At 36.4% G+C, this 21,356-nt stretch overlaps 2 protein-coding genes across 2 annotated transcripts; one reads left to right on the forward strand and one right to left on the reverse strand.

Annotated features, from left to right (window-relative positions):
- Positions 1–88: 88 nt before the first annotated feature.
- col26a1 (collagen, type XXVI, alpha 1) lies at positions 89–17,976 on the forward strand. The gene is made up of 14 exons (XM_079410906.1): positions 89–470; positions 2,180–2,302; positions 2,425–2,528; positions 12,779–12,840; positions 12,916–13,045; positions 14,579–14,686; positions 14,763–14,882; positions 15,295–15,378; positions 15,475–15,518; positions 15,756–15,818; positions 15,923–15,958; positions 16,179–16,223; positions 16,323–16,398; positions 16,697–17,976. Exons 1-14 carry the CDS (start codon positions 328–330, stop codon positions 16,813–16,815), a joined length of 1,257 nt encoding a protein of 418 aa, XP_079267032.1. The 5' UTR covers positions 89–327; the 3' UTR covers positions 16,816–17,976.
- myl10 (myosin, light chain 10, regulatory) lies at positions 17,301–20,279 on the reverse strand. Its single transcript, XM_079410908.1, has 7 exons — positions 20,227–20,279; positions 19,662–19,748; positions 19,495–19,570; positions 18,863–18,967; positions 18,562–18,640; positions 18,399–18,447; positions 17,301–18,255 (listed from the first exon to the last, which is right to left on the reverse strand). The coding sequence occupies exons 1-7, from the start codon at positions 20,227–20,229 to the stop codon at positions 18,151–18,153; spliced, it is 504 nt and encodes a 167-aa protein (XP_079267034.1). The 5' UTR covers positions 20,230–20,279; the 3' UTR covers positions 17,301–18,150.
- Between the last annotated feature and the right edge of the window lie 1,077 nt (positions 20,280–21,356).

A 21,356-nucleotide genomic window follows, 5' to 3' on the forward strand; every position in this document is an offset into this window, starting at 1 on the left:
CAGGTATCATCATTGAATGTTTGAAATATCTGTTATCAACTAAATACATATGTTCCCCTTCTGGTTGTATTTTAGACCTCCCTGTATTGGTTTTGGCATATAGATTACACAGTACCTAGACGCCTGCAGCATTTTTGGCAATGCAGACTATGATGTAGTAGGTACTAGATAGTCAGCCAAATAGGTTATGAGACATAGCCAGCGTTTTACTCCAGAGGAGGCGATTGTATTTTACTCTAGTCAGTGACTGTTTAACACAGCTCGTGTGAGCAGGATAACATCAGATAAAGCACAGGGACTAAGGGAAGAGCTGTTAAACGTCGGACCATGTGTGAGGGATTTTGGAAACTTCTTTGTATTTTCATGTTTTCCTTTCGTGCTTTTAAAGCTTCAGCAGCAGTTTATCAGGTTCCAGTGAGACTGCAGCACACAGTGTCTGAACACAGCACTGGAGCAAACACACTCAACAGGTAAACCTGTCACCGACTGGAATGTCTCTGGTTGATCGAACTGATTGATTAAAGCCTTATTGTATTGCAGAATTATGGATTAAGATCTCGAAAAACTTTCAATAGTTAAACAATTCTATTATTATCTAATTCAACAGAATTTTATTTCTAGTGGCTAACAACTTTTCTGCATGTGTACATATGTAAACATCTCTGAAACTAAATACATTCTTAATATATGTATACATACTTTGTGTCTGTGTTTTTGTCTGTCATTCCATATATATATTTGTCTGGTATATCTATCTATCTATCTATCTGTCTGTCTGTCTGTCTGTCTGTCTATCTATCATGTCTATCTATCTATCTCATCTGTCTGTCTGACTGTCTATCTATCTATTTGTATGGTTTTTCTATCTATCTATCTGTCTGTCTGTCTGTCTGTCTGTCTGTCTGTCTGTCTGTCTGGTGTTTCTATCTGTCTGTCTGTCTCATCTGTCTGTCTGTATCTATCTATCATGTCTGTCTGTCTGTCTATCTATCTATCTATCTATCTATCTATCGTCTCTCTGTCTGTCTATCTATCTATTTGTATGGTTTTTCTATCTATCTATCTATCTATCTATCTATCTGTCTGTCTGTCTGTCTGTCTGTCTGTCTGGTGTTTCTATCTGTCTGTCTGTCTCATCTGTCTGTCTGTATCTATCTATCATGTCTGTCTGTCTATCTGTCTGTCTGTCTGTCTGTCTATCTATCTATCTATCTATCTATCTATCTATCTATCTATCTATCTATCTATCTATCTATCTATCTATCTATCTATCTATCGTCTCTCTGTCTGTCTATCTATCTATTTGTATGGTTTTTCTATCTATCTATCTATCTATCTATCTATCTATCTATCTATCTGTTAAGGCCCCTGCTTAAGTTCCCAGAAAAAGCATAAACCAAACCAAAGCCAAAATGATTTATGCTAAAAATGAAACATTCATTTTCCCAAAAAACAGTGCTGCACAATATTTTATAGTTAACGTGCGGTTGAGGTTAAGCTCTTTAGTCTAGACATGTGGAGCTTGTGTGTCTGTGGTCTGGTCACAACTCATCACAGTCTGTCCTGTGAAGAAAGTAAGAATAATGACTTGAATAATGAAATGACCAGTGCAGGGTCACAATCCTGGGATGTTTTGAATCATCCGAGACGTATCAGAAGGGACGTTTCCCATATTGAGTTTAGAAGCAAAGCATGCAGATGCAGACACACATTGTTTTTTTTGTTTTAGTTCTCTTCAAGAATGTCTGTCAGACTCTTCTGGGTGTTATATGAATGTCGAGAGAATAAATCAATCGGTCTCCTGCGGTAAAAGAAAAAAGATATGGTTGTGCCACTGAGAGGGTTTCTCAGAGGACTTCTCAGTCCACTGTGCTGTATTTTATCCCGCTTTTGAAGTGAAGGAGATTCTTGAAGAAACATTATGACCCTAAAACTATTGAAGCCACGTAACTGTTTGCTTTGCAGTGCCATCAATCTGAGTTTTGTAAAAAGGAAATCTCAAGCTCTCTACTTACATCTCTTACTTTCCGTGATTTCATTTCCTTGTTGTCTGATAAATTTGTGCATTAATTTCTCCATGGATTTTTTTTTCAGTTTAATTCTTGACTTTGCTGTATTCTGATTGGTCTGGTCTTTGTTATTCTCATTGTTATTATTTATTCAACATGGAACGAATAAGGAACTGGTGCCAGTATACAGTACAGAAGACCGTTTCATGCCAGACACAAAATGGGACAGAGACTGTTGTGCAGCGACTATTTCAGAGTTGCCGATGGCCTGGACCGTGTTCAAACCTCATCAGGTACAAAGAAAATAAATGATCTCATGGTATACACTGGATTATACTCCGCCATCTACTCTCACATTAACTTGGACGACAGCTAACAGACTCCGTGCGTGTTTTGCCTCTCTGTATTTTCCCAGCTACAGAACTCTGGTGAGACCTGTGTACAGAGTGACCTACAGGAAAATCACTTCTCTGGAATGGCGATGCTGTCCAGGATTCCATGGAGAAGACTGCAGAGAGGGTGAGGGAGCTCATTTTTTGCTGATCTCAAGTTCACTGAAGCATTTCCGAATCATTTGAATGACTGTAAGACAAAGGAATTATTAGATGTTGTGAGCCAGTTACATAGACATTTATTAGTGATGTTTGCTAAGACAAGCAAAACATAACATAATTATCATAGAGATTTTATGGTTGGCCTCTTTTGACTTGTGACCCTAACAACTGCATAAACACCACTTAGAAAACTGGATAGCAATGCCTTAGCAAACACCCAAAACATATGCTCCAATATCGGAATACTTTCCTACTATATCCTACGTGAAAAATCATATGCAAACACAGTAGTGTGTCCGAATTCATAGGATCTGAAAAACAGTACCCGTATCACCTACTACGTCTTGTATCATTCTGAAGTATGCATTTGATGGACACTTTACTATCCCATGAGGCCAGGAGAGAGGATGAATGAATGGCCGTGAAGCGATGCAACTGATGCTGGTAGGTCACATGACTGTAACAACATGGTGATGTAGTACATCTACTAGAATTTCATTCATACTACCCATATTCATACTATATAGAATGTACTATTTTTTTAACGCTCACAAAGTAGGTTCTAATTCAAATGTAGTACCTACTCAAACAGTACGCGATTTCAGACACACTGAAAATGATCACTTGTGTAAGCAAGCAATCTGAAATGAGGATGCCTCCCAGATTTTTTCAAATGTAATTACTGATTACTTACTGATTACTTACTAAAAGCTCCCACAGTTTTTGGGTCATTTCAAGTCTTATTTTGATGTAACCGTGTAAAAGTTGTTATATCTAAGTGTGTGAGTTTTACTTTCTTTTTTAATTAGTCTTCCTATTAACGCCATTATATTGTTTATTCAGACTGTGGAACACGCAAGAACACGGGATTTATTGCATGAACCAATCACAGTCGAACATATCCAATCATATTGCGATAGAGACATTGCCTCTTCTCACGTGACTTTCCCCCATTCATTCTCAATTACCCCCCACCAAACTCACGGCTCGCTTTAGGGTGTCTGTTAACACTCAATGGGCTCAGTGGAGGCGAGAGAGACGCGGACTGTTGGGCAATGTTTCTTTAGAAAAACAAGTGATTTATACACTTTTTAATGATAATATTTGTAATTTTTATACTACAATTTTTTTTTTCTCATCCAGTTTTTTGAGGTGGCACTGCCCTCCCCTGCCCCTAATAGAAACCCAACAGAACAACCTAGCAACCTCCTAACAATACCCTTGCAACCACCCTGAATACCTAGGTATAGGGATTTATTGATTGGCCTTTTTTGACTTGTGTATGCTAGCAAGTTAAATGCTAGATAAAAACCACCCAGAATACCCTAGTTACCACTCATAACACCCTAGCAACCACATAGTAACACCCTGGCAACCACCCAGAACAGCCAAGCATCTAGCAAGACATTTGCATGGGGCGAACACCACTCACATTTGACTAGGCATGGCTTGGTGGCCCAAAACGAACTGGTGGGTGGTTCTTTTTTTAAATGTAAATCTCTTAGCAACAAGGAAAGATCCCTTACTTTCATTGTGTGGGTGAGAATGTGAGTGACATCAGCTGGTCTGACTGTGGAAATCAAGCATCTGGGTGAAATCTCAAAGTAAATGTGTCATAAAAATATCCCCGTTAGGATGTATTTCCTTTCTCGCTATATGAACACCAAAAACATGTTTCTACATTAACCAGGAGAAAGTAAGACTGTGTTACAAAGCATGCTCAGATTTGCCATACAAAATTTCAATCAAAAGTCATAGATCTCAGTATGAATATTATCACTTACTGACTCACTTTGCTGTATCTATCCTTGAGAGATAATCATAATCAAAACCAGCACAGCTCTGGGTCTTCAAATATATTGCGTAAATACAGAATTGACACTGAAATAAATAGCTGAAAGAAAATATTTTGAATTGAGGAAATGAGACAGTGCTTTGATTCGTTTTGATTCAATTGACATAGTACAGTAAGTTGTGGTAGAGGTCACAAGAGTCCAAATAATTTCTAACCCAAAAGGGATAGTTTACCCATGACACACTTTCCCATGTTTTTCTGGATGGGGATGGTCCCCCCGTCTGCAGTGTCTCTTTTCAGATCATCCCCTGTGAGATGAAGATGATTTAGTTTGGGTCAAATCCAAGGGCGCCATGATCTCTGACATAGTAAATAAATCAGAAATCTTCATTCCCCATCCCTTCCTCCTTCCTCCCACCCTTTCATCCCTCTCCATTGGGCTCATAGCTTTAGCCTGAGGCTGTCGATCCCCCGGGTCTCAGGCCCCTCTGTGTTTGGTTTATTTAAGAACATATTTTTGGAATTTGGATTGTGACTCAGTCAAACAGCTCAAGTTAGGTCAAAGTCAGTCTGTGTGAAATCCCAACATTTCTAGTTGTCATGTGTAATGAGGCGACGAAGAATGCTGTGTCTGATTTCACTTATTATGGAGCCTTTTTATATTTCCAGGTTTTGGAGCGTGGAAATAAACATTAGCAGGGTAAACTTCTATTCATGCTTGGTAAATAGGAGATCATAGCAAATATTATTTTAGCATATCCAATTTACTCCAGCAGCAGCTGTAATAGAAACACAAATATTTTAATGCAAGGGTTAAATGATAAGTATAGTGTTATAAAAACAAGAAGAAGATATACAAATATATAAAAACATAACTAAAAATATAAATAAAACACTTTATTTTGATAGTCCACTATAGGCATTCTACTAGCTATAAGAAACTGCAACTATGCTTTCTGTGTGAACGGCTCATAAGAATACTTCATTTTGATTGGTCTTCACTGTCATCCAGTGGTAACAGTGTGTATTCGACCGATGACCATAACTGAAACCGCTGTCTTACCACACAGACTTACGCTTTCTCTGTTATCTTCTGGCAGGATTCAAAGCTTGGTTTTAAGAACAAGCCAACTATAAGAGTGAACAATCCAGCCATGAATGTAAACAGAAATGCAATAAGAAACTTTTAAACTGATTCATGCTCCCCTGGAGTTGTGGTTTGAATGTTTATTCAGCTCAGTTTGACAGTTATTGAGAATTGTGACTAGTTGAGGTCATGTTCAACCACTTTAGTGATGTTTTGTCCTTCAGGAATGTACAGTGTCATAAATTTGTGTGCTTTGTATTAAAAGATACCAGTGTGATGAAGTTGTTTGTTCATTAATGCATCCCAGACAAAGAAATCTTTTCCCATCCTTTAGATTAGTCAGTGAAATGCTGGACGTTGTGTTGCTGTCCCTCCCTAGGTTAACTTTGTTTTGTTCATTAAAGCATTCCTTGTATATTGAGGCCAGTTCCTCTCTTCATCTCAATAAATATTAGTATGTCAAGAACATGGATTTTCTAATCAGCTGTGTTTGACTATGTGAAAAGGATAGCTTTATGTTTGACTAAGGAGTAAACTTCAAGGAATGCACTGGTGCAAAGCTGTTGAGGTGTGGGTGGGTTGTTGCAGCTGGGATCGACAGCTGTAAGAGATCCTTTGTCCCATGACCATATTCCAATTTTCACTAGACAGCAACTCCCAGAGATAGCATGCAACAAATCAAAAATCCTCAATAATCTAATATAAGACTTGGTTATGTTTTTGGATTTGGTGTAAAATTTCGATTGATATATAACACAAGATTGATAACACATTATCGTTTAATTTTTTTATTTTTTTGAGCAAATCAGCATATTAAAAGGATTTCTAAAGGATCAAGTCTGGAGAATGATGCTGAAAATTCATTACATTTTAAAGTATATTAAAATAGAAAATAGCTATTCAGAAACATTATAGACTTATGAAACATAATAGACTTGATAAAATAAGACATAATAAAAACATTAAAATTTGACAATTTCTGAAACTAACTATTGAACTACTTTATAAAATGATTATTGAGAAAAGTTTGTCTTTTTTGCATAATACAGCATAAGACAGTGGTTCCTTTTTCCACTATTAGCGTTATTATAGAGAAGCTGAGAAGAAATATTTTCAATTCAGTTAAGATGCGTTTGTAAAGCACATTTCTTAGTAAATATTACACATCTGATTACATATATTAAAATTTTTTAAGCATATTTTATCTAAATTCAACATATGCACTTTAACAGCTCAGAAAACACATTTTGTAAAATATATTGTCTCCTTAAATTTTTTTTTTTTTACCATTTTCCACGGCTCTAATTTTTTTTTTCACTTAATTAGTCTAATTTATATTCACAGTGCAAATAACAGTGGTTTGAGGAATTCTATCCTTAAAATGAAATCTAAACAAAAAGTTGTGGGTCTTGAAAATGAACTGATTCATTTTACATTAATACATAATATTATGGCTCCCTTGGGGTTCCTGGATCCCAACCACTAAACCCTGATTGCTAGACTAAAGGCATTAGTCATTCATGGGAACAATTCCCATCAGCAGAATTACTTGGGTACTCGAACTTCCCATAATGCCCTGGTTAAAGTCTTATCTATATCTAAATACATAGTCAGCTCCAGCTGTCTTTCTTACTACCCCCATACCAGGTTTCCAGAAGGCCTGGCAGAGGTTCAAATCTATCACCTGCTATACAAATTCCTTTAAATTGAGATTGTGATCAGTACCCCTAGCCGTGAGAGTGGCTGTGGGAAAATGGGATGTCTGTGGTGTGGTATCTCATGATTGATGAGGACGCGTGTACTCCAGCCCCTTCAGCTGCCTGTAGCGGGTGAGATCATCTTATTTCTGCGGTGGAGCACAGATGCTCATGCCAATGAAGTCTACCTGTTCGTTAGGTTAGCTTGTATGGCAGTGAACCCAAAATTGTATTTAACCCATGAAGAATATAAGAAGATAACTAATTATTTCAAGCCATTTTGTCCTCTTAAAGTTAATTCACACTGCACAGACAGACGCCAACAAACAAGTTCAGTGGATTTTGTATTCTCCCTGCCAGCGTCTGTTGGCATCAGCCAATGCTTGTTTTCGCTGACTGAACATGTTCAGTCGTTGTTTGGCGGGATGTGCAGTGTCTAAGAAGTGACATACTGTAATCTGGTGATTGTCTGCATTGCTCGACGTCTGTGGGTGAAGTGAGAATTAGCCTTTAAGCAACTCAAAATGTCTTTTGTTGCCAACAGTTTCTTTACTTAGCCAGTTTTTTTTTTTAACAAACTGCTTCTGTTTATTGTTGATGTACCTAAATTAATCTGTAAGAATGCAGTAAATTACGTAAATTTATTCATATATATTATAACTGATTTACTTGTGATCTAATTTTTGTGGTCACTTTTCTGTTACTGTTTAATATATGTACCAAGACTTCTGTTACATTGAAGTTTTGACTTCCTTTTGGGGGTTTAAAGGGATAGTTCACCCAAAAATGAAAATTCTGTCATCATTTACTCACCCTCAAGTAGTTCCAAACCTGTATGAATTTCTTTGTTCTGTTGAACACAAAGGAAGATATTTTGAAGAAAGTTTATAACCAGGCTGTTTTGGGGCTCCCAAACTTGTTTGATTCCTGCCAGTGTAAGAACAACATACACTTTTAGGGGAAATAATAAAGTATGAAAGCTCACTAGGACAGTACCCTTTCAAAAGGTACATTTATGTACCTTATTTACACATAAAGAATGCATTTTTGGACCTTAAAGGTACATATTTATGCCTAAAGTATACATATCAGTACCTAAATGGTACATTTAATTAATAGCTTTTAAAATGTACCACCTCAGTGACAGCTTTTGTACATTTGTGACCCTGGACCACAAAAGCAGTCTTAAGTCGCTGGGGTATATTTGTAGAAATAGCCAAAAAACATTGTATGGTCAAAATTATCCATTTTTCTTTTATGCCAAAAATCATTAGGATATTAAAGTCCGTGTAAAGAGAATTCTGAGAATTGTCTCTAAACACATTACACATGTTAGAAATGTATTGCTGAAACACATTACAAAGACTCTGAACTATGTAATACTGAATTGTGGAGTTAAACCATTAAACAGTTTTTCACCAATTCTGTGTTCAGGATTGTTTGGGCGGGGCTAAAACGGTGGCTCGATGACGCAGTGGAGCCACCGAGCGTGGCCCCGCCCCTAACACTATATAACTGCTGAGAGGTCAAGTTCTTTTTGAAAGTCTGTGATGTTCGATATACAGATTCTAAGCAGGGACGGTTCTAGGGTGAATGGATACCTGGGTCTTAGCCCAGAGACATCAATATGTGGCAGAATATATACAATTTAAAAACATGGAGCGTTCACAATTCGCGTCTAGAAACGCGAGCTTTACCGCTTTCTCTTCTTTCAAAGCGCACCGGAGCTCGCGCTCTCGTGGTGTTTGCCGTTGCTAAGCAACCATGAGCCGCGCTCGCTTTGAGACGAGAAGGTTTCAACTCACTGCAGCGCTGACGCGCGTCTACAATTAATTAACGAACTTGCTCGCTCAAACTTGTATAGCTGTATAAATCTAATTAAGCTACTAGAGGTAGTATCAGTAGCATCCATTCAGGTTTTAGAGAGACGGCCGCTTTCTCGCGAGTGGGCGTGGTTTCAGCGCCGACAGCGGACACGCCCCCAGCGTTTGAGAGTCCTGCTTATTTTTCAAAGATTTTGATCATTTATTTTAGTTACTTGGCGGGTTTTTTAATCATTCAAATTTGGCTGGGTGGTTAATAACACCCTTTTTCTGTTGTGTGACAAACTCAGAACACATATTTTAATATCACTTTACACGGACTTTAAGTAAATATGATGTTCCATGAAGATATTTAGTAAATTTCCTACCGTAAATATATCAAAACTTAATTTTTGATTATTAATATGCATTGCTAAGAACTTCATCTAGACAACTTTAAAGGCAATTTTCTCAGTATTTTGATTTTTGTGCACCCTCAGATTCCAGATTTTCAAATAGTTGTATCTCGGCCAAATATTGTCCTAACAAACCATGCATCAATGGAAAGCTTATTTATTCAGCTTTAGATTATGTAGAAATCTCAATTTTGAAAAACTTACACTTATGACTGGTTTTGTGGGCCAGGGTTACAATTAGGAGAGTGTAGATTATGCATAATAGTCTAAAAACGGTAACACAAATGTAAATAGATCAGAAACATGAACATGATAAATTAAACAAATGCAAGAAAGCAACGCTGTAAGGTCTGGTAGGGTATTTGCAGCTGGGCTCAACAGCTGTAACAGATCCACAATGGTATTCCAATCTTCAATAGACAGCAACTCCCAGTGATATTTTGTATCAAATGAAATGTCCACAAGAATCCAATTTTAATTATTGTGTTTTTTTTTTTAAGTAGCACCTGGGGGCTCTAGTTTATTAGAGGTTAGGTCCTTCACAAACCAAATAAGTAAATGGAGACTTCTGGAATTACGTGAAAGTGCATTGAAATTAGATATATTTAGTCTGCAATATATACTATGCTCTTTAGGGGGATAAACTTCCCAGCCAATAAATCTCAAAGAGGAAAGGCATGCAGTTACCAATCTTTCTGCAATGCATGTGCCCAAAGTATTTGTTTGAGGGCAGATATAGAGACTGAAGATCATTACTAATAAGTCTATAATGAATTCAGCAGAAGCCAAGGCTGATGATGTTGATATAGAGAATTGACAATACAGTTAATTCCCATTCTGTCTGAAATGCAGTTTACCAATAAACTGTATTCACCCAGGAGAACATGCAAAAGTATCTTGTGTCTTCCCAATCTCTGAAAGCCCCATCAGTCTTTGCCAAAATGCTGTTAATGGGTGTGGAGTCTTAATGTGGTCAGCTTGCATGTGTGATTTGTGTATTTGTACTTTTCCTAAGACACAAGTCGCACTCTGGTTTGGTACATCAATACATCACTGATGTCCGCACTGGCACGTGTTTATATAACTTTATTAACCATGACAGTTTTAATAAAACTGTTGTGCTAGTTCCAAAATTGGCCAGTTTAAAGCCCCTCTCACATCTGCAAAACTCATAGAGGCTCAGTATCTGCAGATCCCATTGTGCTGTGCTTCTTTACAGCTCATCATTCGGGTGTTTTTCCAGAATACCCCTATGTTCAGCTGTCCACTGATCTGAGAGCAGTCCGGTTTCCAGCAGAGCTGTGCGTTATGGCCAAGGCATGAGGAGAAGAGGCATGTCAGACAGCTGAACATTTCATTCTGCGTTTGCATAGCCTGCCAAACTTCAGCAGCGGTTTAACTTGCACAGAGTCTTCTGTCATACATCACCCAGTGCCATGGAGTCCCTACAAAGTAAATATTACAGAATTAGTGTTTTTCTGAGCAAAACAGATATAGAGTGAATGACATCCTTTGTGTTCACCATCACTGGTGTTTCCAGACGTGCAGTTTGCATTACCCTTTAATACAATCCTTATGTCTTTCCATCCAGAAAAACATAGACATATCAACTTTTTCTGCTCTGGTGGATGTGTATATTGTGGTGAAGAGTGACAAATTTGTTCCTTCGCATTTTATGGAATGAGCTAATGACCCTTCATGAGGTCTGGCATCCAAACTGTCCTTTGATGACACTGTGACATGCTTGTGACCCATTGCAGTCAATTGAGAGCAGATGATGAAGCACGTAGTTGTAAATGTTTCATTGAAAGAAACTAGAAGTGCAGTTTTGGTGGAGTAGCAGTCAAAAAAGCACTAACTTTGGTTGATTAACTACCCACGTTGACCAGTGTCAGGTTATGTCTTTCAAAATGTAATCTTCTGTTTCTGTGTTTTCAACCCACTCCTATGAATTAAGGATTTTTTGCTTAGTAGATTTATTTGTTTTTAAGCTGTGTTTAGTTCCTGATTAAATCAAGTCCTGTTCTACATTTTATCACATTCAATGTCCAAAAAAAAACGTAAAAGTTTTGGGTTGCTACATTTTTTTTAAAGAGGGTTTAGGTTATGCTCATAAAGCCTTCGTAATACAATACATGATGTGAAAATAACAGTATTGTGAAATATTATTATTATTTCAAATAACTGTTTTCTATTCTAATATATTTTTAAATGTAATTTACTCTTGTAATGGCAAATATGGATTGTGTTTAGTGTTCAGTGTCACATGATCCTTTGGAAATCATTATAGCATGCTGATTTTGCACAAGAAAACATTTCTTATTCTTATCAGTGTTGAAAACAGTTTAATATTGCTTAATATTTTCATGGAAACCGTGATGCATATTTTTCTAGATTCTATCAGGAATAAAAAGTTCAAAAGAACATTATGAATGTTTTTACTGTCACTTTTGACCAATTTAACATGTCCTTGCTGGATAAGAGGGTTTTGTTTTTTTCTTTAATCTTACAGAGTCCAAACTTTTGAATGGTAGCATTCATCAAATTATGTGTAAAATGGGAATGGCAATTAATCTGTGCATTAAAGTAAACCTGTTTCAGTCACTGCATTTCAAACACTTTTTATTTAGTGTATTGTTCTGATCTCATCATCTGGTGATCTTTAAATTCTAATCTCATCATTAGGTAAAAATTTGCTGTATTGCATTTCAAATGTCACCACTTAGAGATCACCTGCCATTCATCATCATCTCATTTCACGCCAAATAATTCCCAAATCTCTGCTGTCTTGGAAGATCTGTCTTCTTCCATAGAGAGATCCAGCACCTTGTGGTTGTCTTCACCCTGACCAGCGCTATGAAGAGCATCTCTCTCAAATGAGAAAGGTGAATTTTGGGGAAACCCAGAGTGAGATATTTCCCTTCACTAGGATTCCATGCAAATGGAAATTCATGGCTTGCCAGCGTCTGGTTTTCCTGTTCCTTATTCTTCCCCCTGGGAGGGATGTTAACCAAAAATGTAATTCAACTCATTTACTGTCTCTAACAAATTCTCGTTGTTCACAAAGCAGCAAGTCTGATCATACAAGTGTTATTTTGGTTTCACACTTAGGTTTTGGGACAAGTACAAGTCTGTGACTCTGGAAGGATCATTGGAATTTTAAGCACAATATGAATTTATTCAGATCAGTTACTTTGACTAGTATACAGTTATAATATTGCAAAAACAGCAAAAACGTGCTTTAGATTGAAAAGATCATATAGATTTGATTTATGACAACAGATGGCTGAGAGATTTATAGCATTTGCTTAATCCATTCACTCTGTGCTGTATCACTTTTTTATGGTTAGAAATTCCCCTTTGTCTGCTTTCATACTTCATGTTACCTTGACATCTCTTTTTGCATTCATCCTTTTAGAGTGCATGAACTGTACTGGTTATGCTGACATCAAAGAGCGCTTGAGTGTTGTTGAAGCTCAGGTAAGACAGAAATTTAGGCAACCTCTTGTATTAACTAGTTGTGGTAAGATAGTAAGATTTTGTTTTTTTTAACAGATAATGTTACTGAGAGATGCTGAGGCACCCCCTCTCCCTCAGCCCAGCCAATCACCTGAGAGAACAGCTGATAATGAGGTGGACAGGACACACCCCTCACCAATAACACCCAATGCCATTGGCCGACCAGGTGAAAAGAAAATAATTTGTTGGTAACTGTTCTTTTATAGGATGTGTAATTTTATACATTTTAAATATTTGTTTACATTTTATTTAGATAAATAAGATAAAAAGTGCATATGTGACCCTGGACCACAAAACCAGTCTTAAGTCGCTGGGGTATGTTTGTAGCAACAGCCAAAAATACATTGTATGATTTTTCTTTTATGCCACAAATCATTAGGATATTAAGTAAAGATCATGTTCTATGAAGATATTTTGTAAATTTCTCACCATAAATATATAAAAACTTCATTTTTAATTAGTAATATGCATTGCTAAGAACTTCATTTGGACTTTAGAGGTCATTTTCTGAATATTTAGATTTTTTTGCACCCTCATATTCCAAATTTTCAAATGGTTGTATCTCAGCCAAATATTGTCCTAATAAACCATACATCAATGGAAAGCTTATTTATTCAGCTTTCAGATGATGTATAAATCTCAATTTTGAAAAATTGACACTTAAGGCTGGTTTTGTGGTCCAGGGTCACATATAATATATATATATATACACACACACACACACACACACACACACACACACAGTCGCGTATAAATTTGGGATCAGTAGATTTTTAAGGGAGTCTCTTCTGCTCATCAAGGCTGTATTTGATCAAAAATACAGGAAAAACAGTAATATTGTGAAATCTTATTGCAATTTCTAATATTGGTTTCCTATTTTAATATACTTTAAAACAGAATATATTTCTGTGACGCAGCGCTGAATTTTCAGCATCATTACTCAGTCTTCAGTGTCACATGATCCTTCAGAAATCATTCTAATATGCTGATCTATTATGAGTGTTGAAACTGTTGTGCTGCTTCATATTGTTTCTTGGAACATGTGATACTTTTTTCCTTGATTCTTTGATGAATACAAAGTTACAAAGAGCAGCATTTGTTCAAAATAGAAATCTTTTCTAACAATATAAGTATTTACTATGACTTTTTATTCATTTAACACATCCCTCCTGAATAAAAATATTAATTTCTTAATTAAAAAAAAAAAAAGATAGAAAAAATGTACTGACCCCAAACTTTTGAATAGTATTGTATATTGTAACACAAAATTTCTTTATTAAATAAATGCTGTTCTCTTCAACTTTTTATTAATCAGAGAATCCTAAAAAAAATATCACAGGTCCCAAAAAAGATATGAAGCAGCACAACGGTTTCCAACATTGATTATAAATCAGCATATTAGAAGGATTTCTGCATCATGTGACACTGGAGTAATGATGCTGAAAATTCAGCTTTGATCACAGAAATAAATTATATTTTAAAGTATAATAAAATAGAAAACTGTTATTTTGAATTGCAATAATATTTCACAAAATAACATCCCAAACTTTTGAGCGGCAGTTTGCATATATATATATATATATATATATATATATATATATATATATATATATATATATATATATATATATATAGACATACATGCATATTCAGAATTCAGAGTTATAATTCATACTTAAACCACTTGAACTATTTCCAGGACCAAGAGGACAACCAGGATCTGTTGGGCCGCCAGGTCCCCCTGGGCTTCCTGGACCTTTAGGAAATATGGGTTTTTCTGGAAAACCTGGTCCTATAGGACCTAGAGGTATGATCTCCTTACCTTGATGGGGAGTATTAAAACAAACATTTTGCCTCATTGAGCTCCCCTGTTTATTCTACAGGACCTCAAGGGCTACAAGGCCCACCAGGTGAACAAGGCCTTCCTGGGCCACCTGGGCCCCCAGGGCCCTTCTCCATCAGGGGAGATGTTTTCACTCTAACAGCTAAACAACATGCCCAGTGTGAGTACAACAGTCCACATTAAACATGCTGTTTTATCACTTTAATTAATTCATGGCATTAAAATAATGTGTAACTAAATGAAAGAAAATGTCAAATGCTTCAATTATTGTTATATCCAGTCTTTGCAAAAACTGCAGCAACCTGTTATTCTCACCTTGACCATAAGATGACAGCATTCCCACAGTATCAGCTTTAATAAACCTCTCGGAGATCTGGCTCAGTTTAAGGGTCTGGTTGGCTTCTGTCTGTCAGCAGTTAATCAGAGTCATTTGTTAGCTGTCTGTGAATCAGCGTGAGTCTGGATAACCCAAAGCAGAACCTGAGCACCATATCCCACTGAATAATAGTACATCTGATTTGTTTTCACTTCAGTATGTTCAGTAGTTTCACTTCATATCTTACATGTTGCAGATGAAGATAGTGACTTTGCTGCCTATCGTGACCCGCAGGCTTTTCTTGGTCCTCCTGGGCCCTCCGGCCCTCCTGGTCCACCAGGTACGCTAGAATTTCAGAGCATACATAACAGCACTATCTTGTACTACCCAGCCATTTCTTCACACACTTAATCTTCTATCCATACATGCTGAACAGGGCCTGCCGGACCACCTGGACACCCAGGTGCTCCAGGGAAAAATGTAAGTCATTCTATCTATCTATCTATCTATCTATCTATCTATCTATCTATCTATCTATCTATCTATCTATCTATCTATCTATCTATCTATCTATCTATCTATCTATCTATCTATCTATCTATCTATCTATCTGATGTGCTCTATGCTATGCATTTACAGTATGTATGGAATAAATAATTGGACAACATGTATAGATGTGCAAGGCACAGTATACCAATTAATTCATATTTATCATAGGCTGCATTAAGCTTTTCAGGCACACCAGGTGACAGGGGACCCAAAGGAGATCCAGGAGAAAGAGTAAGAGTAATTTAGCATCCTAATCTGATGCCTTTTGCATTTTGGATAAAATAAATGGTTGTTTTTATGTGAGCTAATTAGATTACATTACTCTGTTTTCAAAGGGCCCACCTGGAATAACAGGAAAGCAAGGACAGCCTGTGAGTGCACATAGTGGATTGGATTTCTGTTTTCACAGCTCATTCATTCATTTGTTTGCTTGTTTTATTTACCTATTATTATCATAATTTATTTTCTAATTTTTAATAAATGGATGCATTTATATTCTAAATCAATTTGTATAATTAAGGTTATATATTTATTTGTAAATGTATTATTATAAAAATTTACTTTATTCTTATTTTCTTATGTTGTGAATAGGGTGTTCCGGGTCCTAAAGGTGAGCCGGGAGAGACTCCATCAGAGGTAAGGCCGGTGCCTTAAAAAATTGGGAAGGTTTTGGAGTTTTTGATTGTGCAGTTATGATGATTTATTGTTACATGCTAAAGTCTCGCATTCTTGCAGGTGCAGCAGTTGAGGGAAGCACTAAAGATTCTGGCCGAGAGGGTTCTCATTCTAGAACACATGATCGGCATTCATGGTGAGAATTATGGATTAATATTAATCTAGATTTCCAGTTATAAGTTCTAACTAGAGAGTGGTTGGATTCCAGAGCACCATTATGATCTCATGCCGTAAGCAGTTGCTGCCAGAGAGGTTAGCGTGTGTTGCAATTATTTAGTAATGACTTTGAGGTTTCATGGGGATAGATTGCTTTTAAGAATGCAAAATGACATCAGAGGACTCAAAATATACAGCCAACTGCTTGTATTTAGACACATGGTCATGCAACAAATTTCCCTTTATTTTTGTTTCTTTCCTTTCGTTGCTCTGCCCAGATACTATGTTGGACTCCGGTTCTGGAATAGATCTCCTGGCGGACTTCATGCTAACAGGCAGTGCTAAAAATGGTGGCGCTGCCAGACCCTCCTCTCCTCTTGCCTCAGACAGAGAGTAGCTGGACTCTGTTGGGTATGGAGAGTAAATAACAAACACTTGTGACCACAAGGTCTTTATCTCCTGTCTGTTCCCTCAATGTATTATGAGTATGATAAGAGTGGCACTGATCTTTTCTGTTTTATTTACTTGTATTTTATGCTCAGTTTTTTCTACATTTTGCAATCACTGTATTTACCCATCAAAAATATGTTTTTATTGCCATTCACAACCCGTTTTACTTCCACAATGTGATGTATTTCAAGGGCTGGCCTTTATTTTAGCTATTAGGAAATGATTGGATGGTGAAAAGTGGGCTTTTTGCTATTGGTTTGAAGTATTCAGTAGCCTGTAAGAGTAAATTATGAGAGTCTGGTTATACTGTAGTTCATTTCTTTTATTATACTGTAGTAAAAGTGAGGATTTTGGATGGGCAGGCTGTCTGGGCTAATTAATCAACAAAGATGATACTTGATTATACAAAAAAAAGCATTCTTGACACTATTCAATTCTTAATGGTTTTTATGTGGCATGATTTAATACCGCAGTCATTCAGGCTGAAAATAAATGTTTTGTCATAAAGAAAACAAAAAAGGCCCCGTTTTTCTTGTCATTTCCTTTTTGTTTTCTGATTGATGACCTATAATAACCCTCATGCACATAATTATATATAGCAGCCTTAGCCGTGGCTTTGTATAAAAACAATTCCCATCTCAAAACTCACAGCAAGCATAAAATAGACTAGAATAGAACTTTAAAACCAAATTCAACCCTTTGTCTGCATAGAAAATGCAATAAATTGTGTTTACACCTCTGCTCACCTGTTTTTATTCATAAAGCCTATCATTGGCTCGCTGAAAACCCCAAATGGCAGAAGGCACCAAGGGCTGCTATTAATAGGGCTGCATTGAATATCCGGAGAGACACAAAAGGCCCTGTTGACCTTGTTCGCAGAGCACCGTTCAACACGCCAGTGTGGCTTTAAGCTTATTGTTGCGTTTGAGCTTTTGTAATCTCCTCGGGAGGGAGCGAAATCTTTCCGAATCTTGGGCTTTTTCTTGTTGTGTTAAGAAAGAAATGTTTGTTGGTGATGTTTTACGTTATTGAGAACCTAAAACCTGATTGCTAGTATTTTGCTTTGACTTTTTGATTTATTTCTTTTTAATAAATAAAATGAATGGGGAAAATATTTATTTATTTGAAAAGTCTATGATTATCTGAGCAAGTTAAAACAACTGTAACTAGACTAACTTGATTTTTTATCTCTTTATTGACAAAAGGCGGGTACAGAGCTTAAGGAGAAGACAACACACAAATGAACATGAACAAACATGAAGAAACATGGGAAATGTAGTTTTTACTCCTGTTCCTTATCCTCTCCGTGGGTGATGACGTAGCACAGGTTTTTGTAGTCCAGGTTGCCAGCCACATCCAAGGGGAAGTTTGTGAACATTTGGCTTACCTAGGTAAATTTAGAAAAATCATGATTAAAATCCATTCAACGGTTATATATTTTGATATTAAATAGTACACTTAAATTATTTATTTTCAAATAAAATTTTGAACTGACACTATCTCAGACAGATAGAAAGGAAAGTCTAGTACCTCAGCCTCAGTAAATTTGTCTGCTTGGGACATTAGGTGATATTTGATTCTGTGAGGAGAATCACAAGAAATATATTAAATGCTGTGCATTTCAATGAGATTGTTTCAAGTCGGAAGTCGCTGATGTGCTGAGACATTTGTACATTTGCATAAATCTACTTACTCTTCTCCTTTAAGGATTCCTGTGCCCTCTGGGTCGAAGATTTTAAAGGCATTGAGAATAGTCTCCTCGGGGTCTGTACCTGTCGGTCACAGAAAGGTAACAGATTATTGATTATTCTGTAATTATATACTCTAATACATGTCATTTCTTGGGGAAGTTGCATTCAAAATCCAAGCTTCTGATGCTCAACTATATGATTGAGATATCAGTATGCAGTGTGCCTGATATCTGCTGGGTTCTGCAACTATTTGCACCTCATTAGCATGATTATCATTTCAATTCTGATAAATTTGAACCTTGCCTTTGAGCTTCTCTCCAAACATGGTGAGGAAGACGGTGAAGTTAATAGGGCCGGAGGCTTCCTTTAGCATCTCATCAAGCTCATCGTTGCCAACGTTGACACGTCCTGCCAAACATGCACATACAGAGATATACATTAATACAGATGTATGATAGTTGTAGATGTATGATATGATAGTTCAAATGGAGTGAGAGTTAACTGGAATGTTCGTAGATGTTCAATGCAATTAAATAGTTATGATACCAGATTACAAGGCCGGGGGGGGGGGGCATTGCCATATTTTGAAGGAAAAATTACATTAATGTCCACATTAAAAGCCACACTGAAAGTCGGTTTTTAAATAAAACCTTTAAATAAAAGGATTTTAGGATTTTGAAAAAATAAAATAAATAAGTTTAAACCTTTTCTAAAATTGTTACATTTATTTATAAAAAAATAAAATAAAGCATTTTTACTGGTACATAGTGTTGTAATCTGAGGCATTCAGTAGGGGTCTAAAGAGAGGCCACTGTAATCCTTAAAACAATACTCATGTTAGTTCAATAGGATAAATGTCTTTAAGTATCAGATACCTAGCTTCAGTGTCTCCAGTATTTACACTGTATATAGTCATTCAGTGTGGCTTCACTCACCCAAAGCAGCAAATGTGTCCCTCAGGTCGTTTTTGTCAATAAAGCCATCTCTGTTCTGGTCCATGATGGTAAAAGCCTGGAAGAGCATTCAGATTTACAGAGGTAAGTCCCTAAACATATGCTAGAGTAAAATGTTTAAGTATAAGTGAATCCTAGAAATGACCAACCTCTTTGAACTCCTGGATCTGTGACTGCTCAAACATGCTAAACACGTTGGAGCTGGCAGCTTCCTTCTTCTTGGCCTTCTTTGGTGCCTGGAAAGCAAGCAAAAGTGGTTTAGATTATTTAATTGCAGCCTTATGCTTTTTAAATGCAATTTTGAAGCACATAAAAGTTTAAAATTCATGCAGAAATTACATGACCCTCTAAGATGTTTGTGCCATTTTAACCACTCAAAATGGAACAAAAATGGCACAAAATAGAAGTAGAGAACTCTCAAAAAGTGTCCCGATTCAAGTACATCACAAATTTAATCAACACAAAATGGAACAGACAATGATTACTAAACCTTACTAAAATTAAAACAAAGTTGCTCTCATGACAAAGATCAAGCTACATGGAAGCAAAACTAATCAAAATGGTCCAATTTTAAAGATACAAATATATAAACCCGTCCATAGACGTACTTTTTAACATAAAATAAGACATTCTCTCAGTCTGAAAAACAACAGCGTTCACTTGCACCAGCATTTCTATGTTAAAGAGTTCAAAAGCAAAGAGACGCAGGCCTACCATTGTGAAGAGTTTCTCTTTACTCTGTTCTTGGTCTCAAAAGCCTGAGGGACACTCAGACATTGTTGGTTTCCAGCTATATATTGGCACAATTGGCTTGACGGCCCACCTGTTCTATGTTTAGACAAAGGAGGAGGAACAATACAAGAATACTTGCCATATAGAGAATCGCCCAGCTCTTGCACCCCCCAGTTATTGTTACAGACAGATGCGATCAGAGTTTGTGGGCTCTGCTATCTTGGGATCATTTGGAGCGTCCTAACCCCTTAAGACTCATCTACACGTCTAATGTGTCGTTTAAAGACAGTGTGAAGCCGGCTAGCTTCTCGCATCCATGCGTTCGATCAGATGTTGACGTTATGTCTCCGCTACATGGATTACTTGAATGATTTGATGCGCTTGTTTCATTGGTGATCAGTAGAGACACTTTTGACCAGATTTTCACAGCCAGGAGGCTTAGAGTGCAGACAGGGCTTACAAGGGTTTATCCAGCGCAAAAAGTTTCAGAGATTCTGGAAAAATGAATTTGAGAAACTAGATGCCACTATAGTTTAGCACAGATTTAGAAAGGATGATAAAATGGGTGTAACGGATAACAGAAATGTAATATATATGATATATGATATGTTGCCCTGTATCAAGAGTGATATTGCCATATACTGTAGGTTACCTATAAGGTAATATATAATTTTCACATACATACATTCTCTGGGTAGATGAAGATAGTTAACATATAAAATCCTCATAGTAAAATTTGTAATGTTAATAATATCTATATGATTATTTTTATATAGTATTATGTGTCCCAATCATAAATGTCAACAATATATGCTTTATTTACAATATATGCTTATTTATATATGCAATTTTATTAAAAACCCATAAAATTGGTATGTTTATTTATACTTTTTTTTGGTAATATACCTTTTTTTATAACATAACATGCACAAACATACATATTTGTATGGGACATATATATATATATATATATATATATATATATATATATATATATATATATATATATATATATATATATATCCCCTGGACATGTGACCCTGGACCACAAAACCAGTCTTAAGTCGCTGGGGTATATTAATTAATTAATTGATGTATTTATTTATTTATTT

This window comes from Barbus barbus (assembly GCF_936440315.1).
Source record: "Barbus barbus genome assembly, chromosome: 47".
In the NCBI taxonomy this organism is placed as follows: domain Eukaryota; kingdom Metazoa; phylum Chordata; class Actinopteri; order Cypriniformes; family Cyprinidae; genus Barbus; species Barbus barbus.

What these genes read in the sequence shown, in the direction of transcription:
- col26a1 (XM_079410906.1), top strand. Translation starts at nt 328, where the DNA reads ATGTGTGAGGGATTTTGGAAACTTCTTTGTATTTTCATGTTTTCCTTT. An exon ending in TGGTCCTATAGGACCTAGAG is followed by an intron (nt 14,687 to 14,762) that starts GTATGATCTCCT and finishes TTTATTCTACAG; the next exon opens with GACCTCAAGGGCTACAAGGC. An exon ending in ACACATGATCGGCATTCATG is followed by an intron (nt 16,399 to 16,696) that starts GTGAGAATTATG and finishes TGCTCTGCCCAG; the next exon opens with ATACTATGTTGGACTCCGGT.
- myl10 (XM_079410908.1), bottom strand. An exon ending in GTTTGGAGAGAAGCTCAAAG is followed by an intron (nt 18,641 to 18,862) that starts GCAAGGTTCAAA and finishes TGTGACCGACAG; the next exon opens with GTACAGACCCCGAGGAGACT. An exon ending in GGAATCCTTAAAGGAGAAGA is followed by an intron (nt 18,448 to 18,561) that starts GTAAGTAGATTT and finishes TTCTCCTCACAG; the next exon opens with AATCAAATATCACCTAATGT.